The 18,110-nt window shown below is 37.4% G+C and overlaps 1 protein-coding gene across 9 annotated transcripts in view; it reads left to right on the top strand.

Annotated features, from left to right (window-relative positions):
* Nucleotides 1-18,110, top strand: part of f (espin protein forked) — a 37,205-nt gene that overhangs the window by 6,440 nt on the left and 12,655 nt on the right. For 3 of the 9 annotated variants that reach the window (XM_065867845.2, XM_036821347.3, XM_036821349.3), the window contains exons 2-3: nt 8,667-9,005; nt 16,990-17,173. In XM_065867845.2, coding sequence (XP_065723917.2) covers nt 8,667-9,005; nt 16,990-17,173 — 523 coding nt within the window. Of the gene's footprint in view, nt 1-4,770; nt 5,734-8,666; nt 9,006-11,798; nt 12,423-14,394; nt 15,925-16,989; nt 17,174-18,110 lie in introns of those variants that run through there. The other 6 variants (XM_017067654.4, XM_017067651.4, XM_017067650.4 and 3 more) reach the window with 6 other exon arrangements.

Genomic DNA, 18,110 nt, shown 5'->3' with positions numbered 1-18,110 from the left:
ATGGGGATGCATAGTGGAGAAAGAGAGGTAGCTTGTTTTTTTGCCTCTTATAAAATACAGGACAAACCTGAAAATAATCTCACCAGGGAAAAAGATTTAACATTTTAGTTGGTATTTTCATTGATCTGTAAGCAGAAATTTGTTATAACAAATATTTTGCGTTAGGGTTAATGTCTTCTTATATTTTATATTTTATACACCCGAAAAATTGTGAACAAAAAAGACAGAGATCGATTCTTCTTAGTTTGAGAATGTTTTATTCTCACTTTTTCTTCTTGATATCAAGAGGAAAGCCTTGCCGAATTTGTATATATACAAAACTAAGACTAACATAGAAACTATAAATATTATGAGTATGATAAGTATAGATGATAGATATAGATATTTATATTACTTACAAATTTAAAACATATTCTAATTTCTAGCCAATTTTTTACTTTAACACCAACGAGTTTTAAATGCCATGTTTTACACTTTTATTTTTCTGTGTGAGCTTTTAAATCCGCTGATGATTTCCAAAAATTCTTAATAGATCGACGCTCATCAAAAGTTCAATAGTTTAGCACATAGACTTTTGCTTTCTACTTTTCCTCTTCCATTTCTTTCTCCTCTGCCAAATCTCACACACGAAAGTGAAAACTTCCCGCATTTCGATTCTCGGCCATTCGAAAATTTGAATTTGAATTGACGGATGGGGTGAGATATATGTTGATGTGCGATGTGAGATCTTGAAGCTTTTCTGTCCGATTCGATGGATAGATAGATGAAAACGAAGCGTTTACCGTTAGATCGAAGGCTAGCGGATTGTTCTGCTTTTGATGGCCAAATATATAAACAAAAGATATTAAAACAATAGATCGAAAAGTAAAAGTATGCGAGTTGAGGTCGCAAAGTTCGAGTATCGACAGTCGAAGAATTTGGCGGGGGAAGATATCAAATTTACAGAAATATTTTAATACTGTTTTTAAATATTACTAATCATATCAATATATTTATGAAGTAAACTTAGGTAGATTTTAATAAAGTTTGCTTCGTTACATTTGATATTTCTTAAGCTTACTTTGACTTAAGATTAAAAAAAGGTTTGTATTGTTTCCTACTATGATATCGAGCTTTTAAAATAACCGTTGGAGTTTTTCTTAACTAAAATGCATTTGAAATTAAACATCAAGTGGATATCGTTATATCTTTCCTACTAAAATTCATTAAAAATCCCGAAAAAATTGACCTAAATATCAAAATATATTACGCAATTACCTAAAAATTCGTAATTAAATGGATCAAAACCGAATAGCAGTATCAACACATTACATTTTCTTCTTTCGTTTTTATTGCCCCACCACACTGCTATTAAGGCTTTTGTTGTTGCTGCGAGTGGTGCTTTTTATGTTTATTTTCCATCCGCCGAGTGGGGCACACAGTTACCCACCGAACAAACTGTTTTCCAGCGCGCCCAAAAGAAATTATTTTTCTTTTTTATGGTTTTACCCTTCAAAATCACTGGAGCATTAGTTCGCTGGTGATTTCGGGTGTTATTGTTTTGTTTATTTACGTATTTGGAAAATATTTCTTTAAGACAAGCTTTGTAGTGGGCCAGAATAATTAATTTATAGGTAAATATGGATATTCTTTAGTTTTTGTTTTGATTATAATACAATAACTAGTAAGATACAGATTGTATGACACTAGGGAGCTAAAAAAATGTAATATGAATAAATGGCTTAGCTTTTAATACACTGAAAGAAACGTAATTATTTAGAGTTTTAAGATTCAAAATACTTAGCTTAAATTCGGTTGTTTTTGTTTTGGTTAATATTTACTTAAGACAAGCTATGTAGTGGGTCAAAATAATAGATTTATAGGTAAATATGGATATTCTTTAGTTTTTGTTTTGATTATAATACAATAACTAGTATGATATAGTTTTTATGACACTAGGAAGCTAAATTATAATATGAATAAATGGCCAAGCTTTTAGTACACTGAAAGAAACATAATCATTTAGAGTTTTTAGATTCATATTACTCATGAAACTTAATATTAATCGTATTTTTAATTATTGGATCGAAATGAATATCAGATCAATACGAAAAATGAATATATAGTAAGATAGGGTAAATGTTGCTTTATGTTTGATTTATCGACAATAACTAGTAAGATGAAGTTTTGGATTGAAGTGCATATCTACCAATAATAATTTGGCTATTGTAACAATATTTCAAAACAATAATTTTTTGTATAGCTCTTAGCCAAGAGAAATCTGTTAAAACAATGTTATTTAATTTCTTGTGGAGATGAGCAAACAATAATGTTTATACAGCGACTTCCAACGGTTCTGTGTTGTTCAATGGCTTATTAGGTTTATGCTAATTTATGGGGCTAAAACACACACTTTGAACACAAACTCCTTGCGCAATTTTTCGCCGAGTGCCCACGGGCAATGTGAACCAAGAGTAAATACAATAAATATAATATTGATATGGGATGTGTGTCACACCACTATGATGGACTGAATGGATGCGAATTGGACAACCTTCGGACAGATGTGAATTTGAATTTAAATGGGAAATACGTGAAATGCGGATGGACCTCCATTATAATGTGCTCTGTTATATTTGCATTATAACTACGACTCTGCCGAACACTCAATGACAGCCTTTCTAACTCAACTAATGGATGTCATCTCTGGCGTTTTCATTTTCATTTTCATTTTCATTGCCCTTTGTGGGTCACATGGCCCAGAGGGTAAGATATTACGCAGAGTTTGAGGTTGAGCTCCATAACTACAAGTTTTTAAAGGGTCTGAAAGCCACGTAATGTTCGTATGACACCCGCAGTCTGAACGCCATTGAACCAGAAATCATGAAAACTCTTCACGCCATTTGCACACACAATGTTCATGACTCACACAGGTGGAGAACCCAAATGAAAAATGGGGGGAAAACGCTGGTGGAGTTGCCCAATTGCTACTCAAGAAGCTGCAGATCCGCCCTCCAATTCATTTATTTTCGCAACGCTTGAGTTGAGTCCGTTCTGGGGGCACAAACTATATAATATAGCTATACCTAGTATAAAACATAATTGATATTTGGCATGCTTCGCGTTCGAAGAGCACTTCATGTGGAAAATGTTTAGAAGGCAATGAGAACTCTAACAACTAGTCGGATGTTTTGCAATTTAATTGCCAATTTTCCATGAAACTTCCATCGATGCAAATTAGAAACGATCATTAAATTGAAGAATATCAAAATATATTCTTCTATTATTATGTTCAAGTATATGCAAGAATTAAATATAATAATCTCTCATGTTTAATTTACTTCCCCTTTTAAATATTTTGATATGTATATTGATTGTAAGGTCTAAATAAAACAGATTGTAGTAATTGTAAGGCTATTAACATTTTTTGTAAGGCCAATCCATTGTTATCTTCTTAATAACTTTTCATTCTTTAAGTTTTTTTTTAGTTTTATTAAAGTTGTTCATATAATATACCAATTTATTATTGTCTTTTGGGGGATTCTTATGAGGGATGGTTTTATATAGTTCTCATTTTAAACTTAAAAAGGGCCTGGTTCGTGTTTGTTATCCCGATTGTTGGCTAATTTGGAAGATACAATGCCAATGGCCGATGCTGTCAATTAGCCGAGAATAGAATTGTGAACTCAAATTGTTGAATGCCCAGCAACAGCAGCGATAATTTCAACAACGATAGAGTTTAGTTAATAATATTAGGCCTGTTGTTGTTGTTTTTGTTGACGCGTGCGCAGCCAAGTGAAGCGACGTCGACGTCGACGCCGGCAGAGGGTTGCCCCAGAGCAGAGTTGACATGGCAGTGAGCGTGAAAAATAAATAAATAATACAATCAAAGGGGGCAGCTAAGCCCCCGACTCCCCAATGTTGAGCAAACATTAGTTGTACACAGAGAAAAAATAGGTGTTTTTAAAGTACACTCAAATATATAATGTCCCTGAATTTAAAAAAATTGTAGTCAAATGAAGTGTATAAATAGAAATTTTAATAAAAGAATTCATCAAAATACTAAAAAATTACAATTTGTCTTAAGATTATTCAATATTTTAATAAAATTCCATTCAATTATGTTTAAAAGAAAAAATAATGTATTTGTAAAAACGTAAAAAATTTCGAAAGTCTTAAAAAGAAAATGTTTATAACCATTAAGCGGGCATAGGGAATAGCCCTGCTCTTTCCCTGCCGCCATACACACAGTGTACAACAGCGGTCGTCAAACACACATTGAAAAACTCTCTGTGCAAATTAGTCATACATTTTTAAGTTAGCGAATAATTATGTTATATTAAACGCTATCATTAAAAGTAATGTAAAATGGAAATATAAAAAATCAAAGTAATATTTGCAAAAGAAAAGATTTATTTAAAATGTATTTTTTAAGTTTTGCATGTAGAAAGATAGATTAATTGAAAAGGACAGCCCAGTTTTTTCTCGTGTAACAGCAGCAACAAGCTGCAAAATCAGCCAACAAAGCAGCAACACTCACAAGTGGCAGCACCAACAAAACAGCCCATAATCACAATAACAATAACAATAACAGAAAACTGAAAACAGAAAACTCTTAATCATGAGTGGCGTTTGTTGGCAGCGCAGTTGGCGCAACGTTTTTGCATAGGAATCGACTGCGGATTCGGAGTTTGTGTATATTTTTTGTTTTGGCCAGCCAACATTTGCGTCGCCGGCGTCACGGAGCGCGGACGCGACAAACGCGACATTGCCGAGCGGAAACCGGAAAACGAGCGGCTTTTCGGCCAACTAAAAAGTCAGAAGAAAGAACTTTCGGGGTGGGAACAAACACACACAATACATTCGTAGAACCACAACAAAAAAATAGAATCCAATGGCCAGTTGTGCGCCGGTGATCGTGTGGAACGGTGCTCAGTTTACGGCCAGCAGCAGGGAACTGGAGCAGCTGCGTCGGGATTACGGTCTGGATGCCCGGATGTTGGAGGCCACGCTAGTGCCGCGATATAAACGCCATAAGCCGCAGGCAGCGGCCCGTAATGATCACGTCCGGTTCACCAAGGAGCAGCAATCGGATTGGATTTTGAAGCAGGATCGCAGCACCAACGTCAGTCAGGTGAACTTTCATCCCTGGGCGGGTGCCCACTTCGATTTGGTGCCCTGGCGTCGTACCCGATCGGCTTTGGATCTCACCTCTGTGGCGGATTACAATCACGGCCTAGTGGATCCCAAATCCCTTAAGGGTTTAGAGAAATTGGAGCTGAGGCAACAGCGCAGGAGGCTACAACGCGCCAGGTCCACGCATCAGGGTCTCCGGCGATTGGTTCGCGTCCGCCTGATCTTCTCCATCGAACTGCGGCACAAGCGGATGGAGGTCCTGCGAAAGAGTGCTCTGCCCATCCGGGTGTTCGAGCAGCGGTTTGCCCTCTCCGAGAATGAGAGCGCCGCCTACGAGCGCATCCTGCTGGATGCCAATGCTGGAGTGGATCAGCATGTGGGCTACTTCAGCCGGAGGCAAATGACCAGCCAGGAGTCCAAAGAGGAACTGGTGGTGGACTTTGCCAGCGAAACTGAGGCGGATGACAGGCCGGAGGAGGAGAAGGATAGGGAGAATCCCGAGGAGGCCCAGTATGCCACAATAGCCCCGCCGGAAAAGGGAGGCAGTGCAGCAGCGCCGGCCAAGGAATCCGGCCAGGTGCCATGCGTCAAGTGCCGCGACATTGCCATCAAATTGAGGTAAAAGAAATCGCCACAAGCTAAACAACAAACTAGAACACAAAAATTAGGCATAAAAATATACGCGCGCCAAAGTCAATTAGTCACAGTGGGGTGTCGATAAGAAAAACAAAACAAAAATATAAAAATATTGCAAAATATAAAACTGGAGTGCATACAATTTAAACATTTTTTTGAGAGTGCAGCAAAGTTAATGTGAAAATTCTTGGAAGTCTATAATGAAATAATACTTATTAAGTGTGAATGAATTTCTTGAAATTTTCTTTAGGCAACACAAAATTTACATAACTTACATATTTTTAAAGCTTTTCATGATTGCCATATTTAAACCAAAGAAAACATTTGTTTTGTGTTGAAATATCAATATCATTTTACAATGATATATTTCAATTTTTCATTGACAGCAACATTTAATGAGACTTTAAATGTAAATCGATTCTAACATCAAAACGCACCTGCCATTAAGCCACATTTTTATTTATTTATTTATATATGTATCTATCTATCGAATTTTTGTGCGAACTATTGGTTAGCTCCCATCAAAAGCCACATGTAAATTTCCCACCAACTTTCCGGCTTTCCCATTCCACAAAAAACAACAGATCTCTACGAGTTTAATTTCTTAAATGATTAGTTTCTTCCGTTCTCGGTTCTTCCACCTTTTCCAAGCTTTCGACTCGGACAATCCCCTTCCTCTCCAATATTTCTTTACTCAGATATCTTCATAACTACATAATCGATTTATGAATTTGTTTGGATTGTGTCTGCTCAAATGTGAAATGCTTAAAAAATATTATAATCGATAGATTAAAATAATAAATATCATAATAATTTACAACTATTAGGTTTATAAAGATTCAAAATTTTTCAATCAGGTAAATAACTTTTTTACTTGATAGTCTCCTTACAATCCATTTATTATTTAGTATCGAATAATTACCTTTATAAATAATTCCTTGAAAGTGTATTAATTTTGCTACTTAAATTACTGTTTTATTCGCTTGGCTGCTCTTGTTTATTCATTAATATTTTAACCCAAAATAGATTGTATATAGAGGCATTGAGTAGATACATTTTTCAAATAGTTGCACGAAGCAATAAATAAATTCGTTTAAAATGCCATTAAATTAAAGTTACATATTTAATTGGTTAGGGAAATGCATTGAAATGATTTGTCACGCATTACAAATCTAGGGAATGTATTATTAATTAAAAAATGAGCATTTGTTGGCTTTTCAAATTATATCACCAACTAGAGATCTGGTGGACCCCAAAAAAAAAGGTTCGCACCTCTTAACACCCTTAAAGATCATAATTTTCTTAACCCCCTTTGCCACTTTTGTTGACCAACTGGCCTGCAATGCTGTTGCCAAATCGCTTATTTCACTTTTTTTTCTCAGCCGAATGTTTGTGGGTTTTGTCAGATTTGTTTAGCTTTGTTGGCTTTGTGGTTTTTGTGGCTTTTCTGGGGTTTCGTGGGTTTGTGGCACCTGCCCTGTTTTGTTGACACCTGCTACCGGCCCGTTTCCATTTTTCATTTGCCATTCGACGATGCCGCCGTTGATGCAATAAACTGGAAGAAAGTGTCGTCTTCGCGGCTTTCTGTTTCTTTATGTTGCCACAGGTGGAAAGCAGCGACAAACGAGATTCAGCCACAAATGCCCGGTATTTTCGCATTTTAATGCTGCCGGCGTTGCTTCTCAGCTTTCAATTAATTTGTCGCCGTGTGTATTGTTTCCTTTAGCTTAGATTATGACTATCATTATGATTGTTTTGTTGTTTCCGCGGAAATGGCAATCAGGTGAGTCAGCCAGTAGACTTGACCTGGTTTAGTGATTCGGAAAAGGGCACCCAGTGAATCCAAGTGCAGCCGAGGATGCGCAGATAGATGCCATCAAAATTAATTGCCAGCACTTCCCCTGGCCAATTAATTAATTAATTACGAGGTGTGCCCAAATGGCTATCAAGGGAAAATTAATTATTTTGCTATGTTTAAGCAAAGCAAAATTAGAAATTGTTTTTCTCAGACTATTCCAAGAGAAATACAGTGCCTACCAGATTTACTTAATCCATTAAGTGCAATAGTTTTAGTAATGAAGATTTTATTTATGAAGATTTTCCAATTAAAGTGTATATGTATATTGTTGACAAAAGTTAATTCTCCATACTGAACAACAAGTTCTTTATTATCTTGAGGTATTCATTAAGTAAATGTAAATATTACCTTAAATCATTTATTAAATTCTTTTTGACACTTTTGAAAGTTAGTTTTCAATAGAACGTTATATAGGTTTGAAATTTACTTTTAAAATCACCATATGCACAAGAAACGGGCCTGTCAATTAATTTTTATTATTTTATTAATTAAGTTTAATATTTAATTAAGTTAGTTTTCAATAGAACGTTATATAGGTTTGAAATTTACTTTTAAAATCACCATATGCACAAGAAACGGGCCTGTCAATTAATTTTTATTATTTTATTAATTAAGTTTAATATTTAATTAAGTTAGTTTTCAATAGAACGTTATATAGGTTTGAAATTTACTTTTAAAATCACCATATGCACAAAAAACGGGCCTGTCAATTAATTTTTCTTCAAGTTTGTGTCTTAAGTCTTTCGTTTTGCCTGCAGAAAAGTTGACTTCGATTTCTGTTACAGAGCAGCCCAAAAGTAGGCAATATTTTTTTTGAGAAAGTGGGTTTTTGCAGTGTAATTATAAATATGGCTTCGGTAAAAACCTAAATAGTTTTAAAATATTTATGAAAAGCATTTAAAGATGTTTGAAATCTTGATACAATTTCACTTATTCCCACATAATTTCAGGCTTAAATTTAATACGTTACTTAATAAGTTTCTTACCCACAGTTAATATAAAATGTTACTTAAATAACCCATTTTAAAATATGTGTTTCTTTCTTGCTCTCTTGCAGAACCATAAACGATTATGCGCTCAATTCGAATCTGCACCTGAACCACAGCAACAAACTAAACAATCTGCAGCTGAACAATAAGCTGCTGCACAGCAATCAAAACCACAGCGGCAACATTAATCCGAGCAGAATGCACGCCCACCAGCTGGATTCCTACCTGGGCGGTGTGGGCGGTATGATGAATCTGGGCAACATGGCCCAAATGGGCCAGATGCACCATCCGGGGAGCGTTTCCGGCAGCGAAAGACCCAACGGAGGAGCACTGGCCCTCCACTATGCCGCCGCTCGTGGCTGCCTCGATTGCGTCCAACTGCTGGTCGCCGCATCCGTGGATATTTGGTAAGTGGATGAGCACCTGTCCCCCAGTGGATGATGGCCAAAAGTTGCATTGGGATTGCGAGTGCGGGGTGAAAGCTCTTTTCAGCCGTTCTTTGTGTTTATGTGTCGGGGAAATCGATCGACGATCGATGGCGGGCTCTAGTTTGTGTTTTATTATTTCCTCGATCTGTGTGCATTTCCATTCGATGCGGTTTCTTTCCATTTACTTGCGACAATTATTCTCATTAGGTGTTTTTTTTATCTGTTTAGATAAGTGTTAGATCCAAAACAAGTGGCTTATTATTTGTGGAAATGACCACAACCATCTAATTTATTTTAAACGCATTTTAACTTAATGTTCTATTTACGTAATTTGAGTTACCCACAGAAAAATATAAGAATATCGTAACATGAATGAATTAAGGGTTTTACATTTTTTTAAATCAAACCAAAATTGATTAAAAATATGTAACATTGGGTTAGAACATTTTGCATTTCACATGGTATCAAATATCATATTAAGAAGCACCAAAGAACGTTTAATAACATACCTTCATCCTTAACAAAAATTATTTTTTAATTGGTTATAGAGGTTTATCTTTGATAATGTGAATAATTTATTTAATAAGCAGTTCTGTAAATTTCCATGTTAGAAATGTACAATTACTCTAGCGTTCATTTAATTTGATCCATTTAGAGCCCAGATTTAATAGTAATTTCAATGCAAGCGTTCAAGTGTCTAATGCCTCGGTAACGATCTGATTATCATAAACTGAATCAACGAAGTAGTTGATTTGAGAAATTATTATCTACCCGCTGTGCTGGGAGCAGTCCATTTAATGCACTAATTAAAACTTATTAGCTCATCCAACAAAGTAGAAAGAATGAAGGTGGTGAGTGGGGGAAAACTAGGAAAGGCAGGGAAAACTTGGCGAAACAAGGAAAATCTTGGAAAAACTTGGAACAACTAAACGCCAAGTGGGTTAGCGATCCGTGGCCAGTGTTTGATTCACCTAAATTCCTGTGCCCCAACAGCAGCACGCGTTCAAAGCTGATTCATTTAATTGGGAATTGGGAGATAGGAATGGGAATCCAAGTGGCCAAGGCGAGCCAGCCAAGCGAGATGCACTTCATCTTCCCCGGCCACTCCATCCCATCCAGTCCAATCCAATCCAATCGAGTCCAGGCCAGGCCAGTTTTGGTTCTATCGTGTGCTATTTTCAATTGAAGTCAAACTGGAAAACTCACAGCCTCACAAAGCACCGTTGCAACGAGTTTTCCCCACTTGCCTCGAAGTGGAGCAACTTCGGACTGGTGGCCAAGGAATCAGAATCGTAGTCAGAATCGCAGTCAGAATCAGTGCCTCAGCCTGATCCCCGCCAGCCTTCTCATCGCTCCTCTCCGTCGCCACTTAAATTCATATTTACCAAGCGGCAAGGCAGATCAATTGACATGACAACTGACACAGCGACACAGAAAGCAGCGAGAGATGAAAGCGAGGGCAGATCCACACATGAGACTAAACTTTTAGAATTATAGTATTAGAATAACATTTTTTTATTGCATTTTGAAATAAGGGAATGTTCTAAGCATAATTTAATATGAAACGTCCAAACGATTATATCTACTATCAGTGCTTAAATATAATTCGTTCAAAATAATATACGTTAGGTATATGGCAAATATTAGTAATATGCAATAAAACAACATTTTGGAATAGTCGTTCATAATTTGCTTTAATTTTAAATCCGATTTATCAGAGAAGTAAACATATTCTGATTTAAAAATTTGTATTTAATATCCTCAGAACATTATATTTGCGAATGAATATTTTTCAAATTATAGATAATTATTGAAATAGAAAATCAAAATCTACTATTTTGAATGTGTTACATTTGTTGTGATTTATATTTATATATTTTATATTTGCTAACATTTCAACCCGCCCTCGTCACAAACCGTTTGATAGTTTTGCCCACAAAGACACCTCGATGAAGACAGCTGTTGCTTCTTGTGTTAATACTGCAAAGAGGAAGCGAGGGCAGATCCATTGGTTTCTTTTTACAAATTACATACATTAAATTATTTAAAGTTTTTCAAATACTTAAAAAAAAGGTTTCTAAAATTTATTAATCATCAAAATCTATTAAAATGGTTGTACATATGGTTTATAATTATTTAATACATAAATACCTATACATTGTGTTCAACAGATGCATATTTCTGCATAAAACATTTGATTTGAATACTTTTAGTCTCAGGGAAACTCAAAAATGTTGAGCCTTTCAAGAAAAAATGGGAAAACACCTAGGTCACATACAACTAAAGGACGAATCTATCCTTATTATGTAAAGGGCGCTAAATACATTTAGCTATTGTCGTCGTTTATGAATAATATTTTTATGGGATCCTGAAATTCGCTTAACAGAATTTATTGCTAAATTCACAGGGAAATGACTATTACAATTTAGAAAGTAAGGACATTTCGTGGGAAAACCTTTTGGGCTCGAATGTATTATATATCATTTTCATTTTCATGAGGCGTAACAATGAAAATGGTACTTATTTCCGTGTGACTAACGTTGACCTGTCTATCCGCCCTCGCCGCTGGCCATTTGATAATATTGCGTATGGCGACAGCTCGGTGTTGAGCTATCTGGTTTGCCCCCGCCACGCCCCCTTCGCCGCCCACCAAAAGAGGAAAAAGAGCAGAAGAAGCAGACGCAGAGGAGGAGGAAGCAGCACCACCACCACCAGTGGTTGTGGTTCGCGGTGGCCACTCGATGGCGCTTGGCGTTCGGTGGTGCTGGCTATTCGCGTTTGGCTACTCGAGGCGAACGGTGCTTTCGTTCGTGGGCTACTCGACTCCTCGGTCTTATAGAGCATACATATTATATGTATATGCATAGAGTGATAGTTGGTGTTAAAGTTGTTACCGTTTACCAGCAGCAACCGTTATGCGCAGCAGCAACAGCAGCAGCAACATGCGGCCATAGAATGAATTTGAATTTTGATTTCAATGGTGGATTTAGTGCGGTTTCGTTTTGAAGCTCGATGCAGCAGCACGGCCACGCCCCCGCCCCCGCGACTGTCCGTTGGTCAGGCAGCAGCAGCAACATCAACAACAGCACCAGCAACACCAGCAACATCGGCAACACCAGCAACACGAGCAACATCAGCAACACGAGCAACATTAGCCACACTAGCAACGGCAAACAAAATTTCGCGCTTCAAAGTATTTCAAATGCAGTTAACGAATCGGAACGCGAATTAATTAACAGTTTCAGTGTACCAAAGAACTGCAAGGCACAACAGCAGCAACATCATCTGTATCTTTATCTTCGCCCCGCAAACAGTAGCCACAACATTTGGCTTAATGCCCAAGCCAACAGCAACATCCGCAGCAGCAGCAGCCGCAGCGACCGCAACCATGAAAAGGTAGCCACGGCTGCTTTTGGCCAACATTATTCAGTTGCCACAAATCGATTGGCCGAGGCAGCGAGGAAATCAATTGGCCACCGGGACGCCAAGGATGCCAAGCTAACCTTGTCTATATATTGTTTTATGTTTTTTTTTGCCAGTGTGTGTTTGAGTGCGGAACCAAATGAATCGAATGCTTTAGAACAAATATATTATGTCCAGTTGTTAGTGCTTGTGCTTGGTCTAAAACTATGAATATTTCATAAAAAAAACTGGACTGTGTTAAAAAGAACACCTCACATGGATTGATAACTACAGCTCATCAGAAATTGCCATGATTAAATCTATTATATGGATAATTATTAAACTATATGGTTCAAATTCATGGAATATATTACAAGTTTACCTGGTAGAGGATAAAAGAAATGCTTTGATATTATACAGAATGAAAATATCACAGAACCGTTCATTTTAAATTTACCATTTATTCTAATCAAGGACCAAATACAAAAAAAGCGAACCCTTAAAGATAAACTCTAATATAATTGATAGGCATTATAAAGTATAATATCAAACAAAAGTAGGATATTGTAGCATATGCAAATTTAAAAATTTAGAATTGGCTGTGAAATAACTGCCACTCGTTCTTAAAACATCTAGAATTAACTACAAAAGTGGTAGATATATTCGGATAGATAGAAATTACTTTGTGCTGAAGCTCATAGTATAGAACCCATTGAAAGAACCCTTAGAAGGCGTGCTAATTCTCATGGTAACCAAATCGGGAAGCGGCACTTACTGCCCACATTTGCGGGGGAAATCACTTGTAGATTTCCACTAATCGCTGCGAAAGACAATCTTCAACTTGGCATCTGTATCTTTGTATCTTTCTATCTCCCTGGGGTCCATTTGTGTCACTCGCGTGGCTTTCATTCTGCATTCGCTCAGCGATGGACAATCGACGAGGCTTGATTGTGGATCGCCGACTGTTGATCGTCCATCATTGGGATTCGAGCACGCAAATGTTCAATTAAATAAACGAGTCTATAACTGTCAACTGGCATTTCTAACGAGGCTCCTGCTTCGCCTCAATTATTTCGCTTTTTAATTCCATTTTCTGCTCGGCCCCCCAGACACATTAAATAAATTAAAAAATAATTATTAAATTGCAAATAGAGAGAAACAAGACGGGCAAAACAAAACAAAAAAAACTAAAAAAGACAGCAAAAGAGGAAAAAATTGGGAATATATATATGTATATATATTTCTTACTGTATTTTCACCTACTAAAGAAGCCATAAGATACGAAAAATAAACAGACAGCCGGGGTAGAAGGGGATAAAGATGAAAAAATCAACTTTAATTGGTTTACAATTCATTTCTAAGCGAGAAAAGCTGGAAAATGTAACAAGTAGTCCGAAGTCGAACGAAGAAAGCCAAAGCCGCCAAACTCCGCTGCCGTGCGCAATATCCATGAAGTCGTAAGCCAGTTGACTAAGTGAACAGATACTAGTATCCGTACCCATATAACCATCATCATCGTCGCCTCCGACGCCTCCGTTTGGCCACCGAATCTTTTGGAGCTCAGGGGAAGAAAGCACAGTGGGACATGGGTTAAAGGCCGGGGATTAAACAGAGGTTTTAGGCAGATGTACAGCAAAAATAAGGGGATAAACTTTTTAAGATAGATATAATAGAGTAACATTTTTTTCTGAAACTTCTTTTTGAAAAATTAAAATAGGTAATTTACTGGAGAAATAATATATAAAAGATTCATTGAAGGTATTCGAAAAGTTAAAAGTTTAGATAAAACTAGAACACCAATAAAAGTAAAGAGATCCTGAAAATATTAAAAGAGATACATATAAAGATACATTAGTGATATGTACTTATGTGGATATAAAGATACATTAGTGATATAGAGATAGATATAGAGATACATTTACAAATAAATAGTATTAAAAATTAAGAAGTTGGCTAACGATTTTCCTGGCAGTGCTCAGCTGGCTGTTAGGCAATTGGCAGATTGAAAAGCTTGACCAAACTTATGCCTTTTGTTGGCCTATAATTTTGTCGATGGCTAAATTGCCGTGATACCTGTGATCAGTGGCCATTATAATTCTGCCGTTAGATGAGGCGATCCACACCCACTCTTGCCCCACTGTTGCGCCGTGTGGAAAGCCAGGCCAATCCAGCTAAACTAAATGGTAACAGCAGCAGCAACACGAGCAACACCAGCAACATGAGCAACATGTACAGCAGCAACACAAGTGGCGGACGCCAAGACAAGTGCAGATTTTAGACTGGGAGTCAGGCGTAACTACTCGCCAAGAGAAACCTCCTCCCCTCGACGGTTTTTGTTTCGCTTTTAAGCGTTAATTTCACCTAAAAAGATTTATATACATATACGTATATATGGTATAGATATAAGATATAGGCGAACAAGAAGCAGAAGTTTGTCGAGCAGATCGAGCATCGGGGGTTTAATCACAGCCCAGACACCGCAGAGAGCTGTCGGAATAATGCAGACTTTCGGTTTCAGCAGGCACAACTGATATGATCCATAAAAACTGACATAAAAAAAAGAAAAACAAAAGACTGCTACCGAAAAACTCGCTATGCAAATCAAGGCATTTAAGTGATTTTTCCTCAACCAGTTCCATAAATCGAACTCTTTTTTTTTTCATTACACTCTCGTGTGTGCGTGTGTGTGTGTGTGTGCTTAACGGTACAAGGAAAATCAAAGATACACATAAACCGGAAAATATAAAATCAAGTGACAAACGAAAGTGAAACGCGAAATTTCGAACGTGAACGGTAAGCCCAGGCGAATAGATTAAAGTTCACTAAAAAGCAAAAAAAACACGAGCACCAAGCGCACTGCCATTCGAACCCTTAAAAAAACAAAAGATATTCATATGTCAAAAGCAAAAGACCCACTCAAACACACACACCCACCCAGTCACCTGGCCACCAAAGCTACCAACCCACCACCCTCCTCCTCCTCCACCGCCAGCTACTTCTCCACCATCAACGTTAAGAAGGGCCTCCTCGGCCGCATGACCACAAGTCTGACCTCCTACCGCCGCAGCAAGCAGAAGTCCAAGTCGAACAATGACATCCACACGATCATCGCCACGGAGGTAACGGCCGCCATACTGAGCAGCAGTGTCCACAGCAGCACGGGATCGGAGACCGAGGAGGTACAGACCACCACCCTTATCGAGGAGGCGGCCCAGGATCGCAGGAGTGAGGAACAGGAGAGCCAGAACCAGAGCCAGTCCCAGAATCAGAATCAGAATCAGAACCAGAACCCCCACCATCACGCCAAGGATCCCCATCCCAACCAAATGGATTCGCACCACCATCTGCACCACCAGCGCAAGGCAGCCGTGGAGGTGGTGCGTCAGCAGATGGATGAGGACATGGAGGATCGGGACTCCAACGAGGATGACGAGGCCACACCCATGATGAGCGGCGTGGGGCGCAAGGAGCAGAACAACCGACGCAGCGTGGTCAGGTGGGGCAAACCAAAGGGATCACTGATTATGGATAGGTTTACTGGGGATGGGTAGTGCGAAGAACGTCTATAAGGCAGAATCTCAAGAACCTCGTATTTTCGGAATTATTATTATCAAATAAATTTTTTAATTTTAGATATAATGTTTTTTTTTCTTGTTTCCATGGTTAACTAGAAGTAGATTTTCTATAAATCATGTAGTAATATTCAGTCTAACCCCTACTTTTAGTTTAACATATGGACGTGAAAACGACCTTAATTAGTTTGTCTTCACTGTTGAGGTTTCTTATTATTATTTCATGTCACAAATGGTTTTAAACCGACGAGAAAGCTTTCGAAAAAGATTTAAAAAATAATAATGGACTTAAGAAGTTACTTCACAACAAAAAACCCAAAATCCCTAAGGTTTTATTTTCAAAATATTAACACCATCGTTAAAGGAAACTCTTTGAACAACTCACTATTTAAAATATGTATAGGCAATCGTTTTTATGTTTAATTTCTCTAGAAAATCCCTTATTAATACGAGCTTTTAGTACAATGCATCTGCAATTAGCTTAGCATATTAAATTTCCTAATTCATGGCAAGTAACAATGCATTCATATTGATAACAAGCTAATCTCAACATCTGTTACCCAATTCCGATCAATGGCAGTCAATATTTAATGGGAATATAATGCTCTGAACACCTTGACAAATTGGTGAATAGCTTTTCCCACACATTCTCCAAAGACTGCCATTCGATTGATGTGGAGTTGATTAATCTCTGCCTATCACTCCACTCTTTGTAATCGATCGATCAATGATATTCCGCAATGAAAAAATGAGTGGAAAACCGGTCAAAGAAGAGGAAAAGGCCGAGAAGATTTTTCCAGTGACCCAGTGCGTTTCTAGAGATTAACTGCAGTTATACGTATATGTATATACCATATATACAATGATATAGGGGTACGAAATGAGAACACTTTTAGCCAATTTCGATGCAACTTTTTGTTCATGAAACACCATATTTTACCCCCTTAATTGGTTGACAACTAATGAGTGTGATTTTTTATTTCGTCTAGCGCCAATACGCAAATGGACAACGATGTCACGCCCGTTTACTTGGCGGCGCAGGAGGGCCACTTGGAGGTGCTCAAGTTTCTGGTGCTCGAGGCCGGCGGCTCTTTGTACGTCCGTGCACGCGACGGCATGGCACCGATCCATGCCGCTTCACAAATGGGCTGCTTGGATTGCCTCAAATGGATGGTGAGTGCTCCGCTTAAATTTCGGCCTTTAACCGATCTGTTAACTGCCAACTTGGTTGGCCAACTCGGTTAGCTTGGCCAACTGCGGCAGGCAATGCGGGTCAATTGCCAGAGCCACCTGCACTGCTGCAAAATTCTTGTTAAGTTAACAAAACATGCTAGAGAGATTGCAAAACACACAGACATTGGTTTAAAGTAGTGAAAATATATTTTAAAAATTTTTTAAAACTTTTATTTTGAATTAAAAAGTATTTTTATTGTACTTGGGCCCTTCGAACCTTTAAAAGAAATTCAAAAATCAATAACATAGGAATGGATTCTTGGTTTTTTAGGTAGGCATATCCTTTTACAAGTGCTATTGTGTATCTTTTGAACCCCAAACTCCAATTAATTTTTGGAGTTATAGCTAAAAGAAGACATAGTGATAGACATACAGCTATGGTTTAAATAATAGTAACTGCCCTTCATCTTTAAAGATTTGTGGTTATTATAATAATGATAATTTTTGTGAAGTAGGGATGTTTTAAGTTTGGCCCTCTAGATGTTATGGTATACGATTATTTTCTTACTTTAGAAATGGGATTTGTATTATAATGTTTTCTACCTAGGAGTTGCTTTGAAATATTAGACGGCATTTATATTTTTAGAGATATTTCATTTTATTTGGCCTTAGCTCGACACGAATTAAGGATGTAATCGATGGTATCTATGGTATGAGTTAGGCACAGTTCAAGGTTTGTTTGTGAATTTCATTAAGAATCCATGATTAATTTGAAGATTAACCTTTAAGCTCACCGTATTTCATCAGTGGTTCAGGATATTATTGTTATGCGTACATCTTTCTTATAAGATTTTAAATAATAAGGCATTTTAATTGAAGGTCAAAAGTTTGTGCTTATAAATGAAAGTACTAATGCCTCTTTATTATACTAAGAACA

Source organism: Drosophila suzukii, chromosome X (genome assembly GCF_043229965.1).
Source record: "Drosophila suzukii chromosome X, CBGP_Dsuzu_IsoJpt1.0, whole genome shotgun sequence".
In the NCBI taxonomy this organism is placed as follows: Eukaryota; Metazoa; Arthropoda; class Insecta; order Diptera; family Drosophilidae; genus Drosophila; species Drosophila suzukii.
This window is presented reverse-complemented; position numbering and strand designations above follow the sequence as displayed.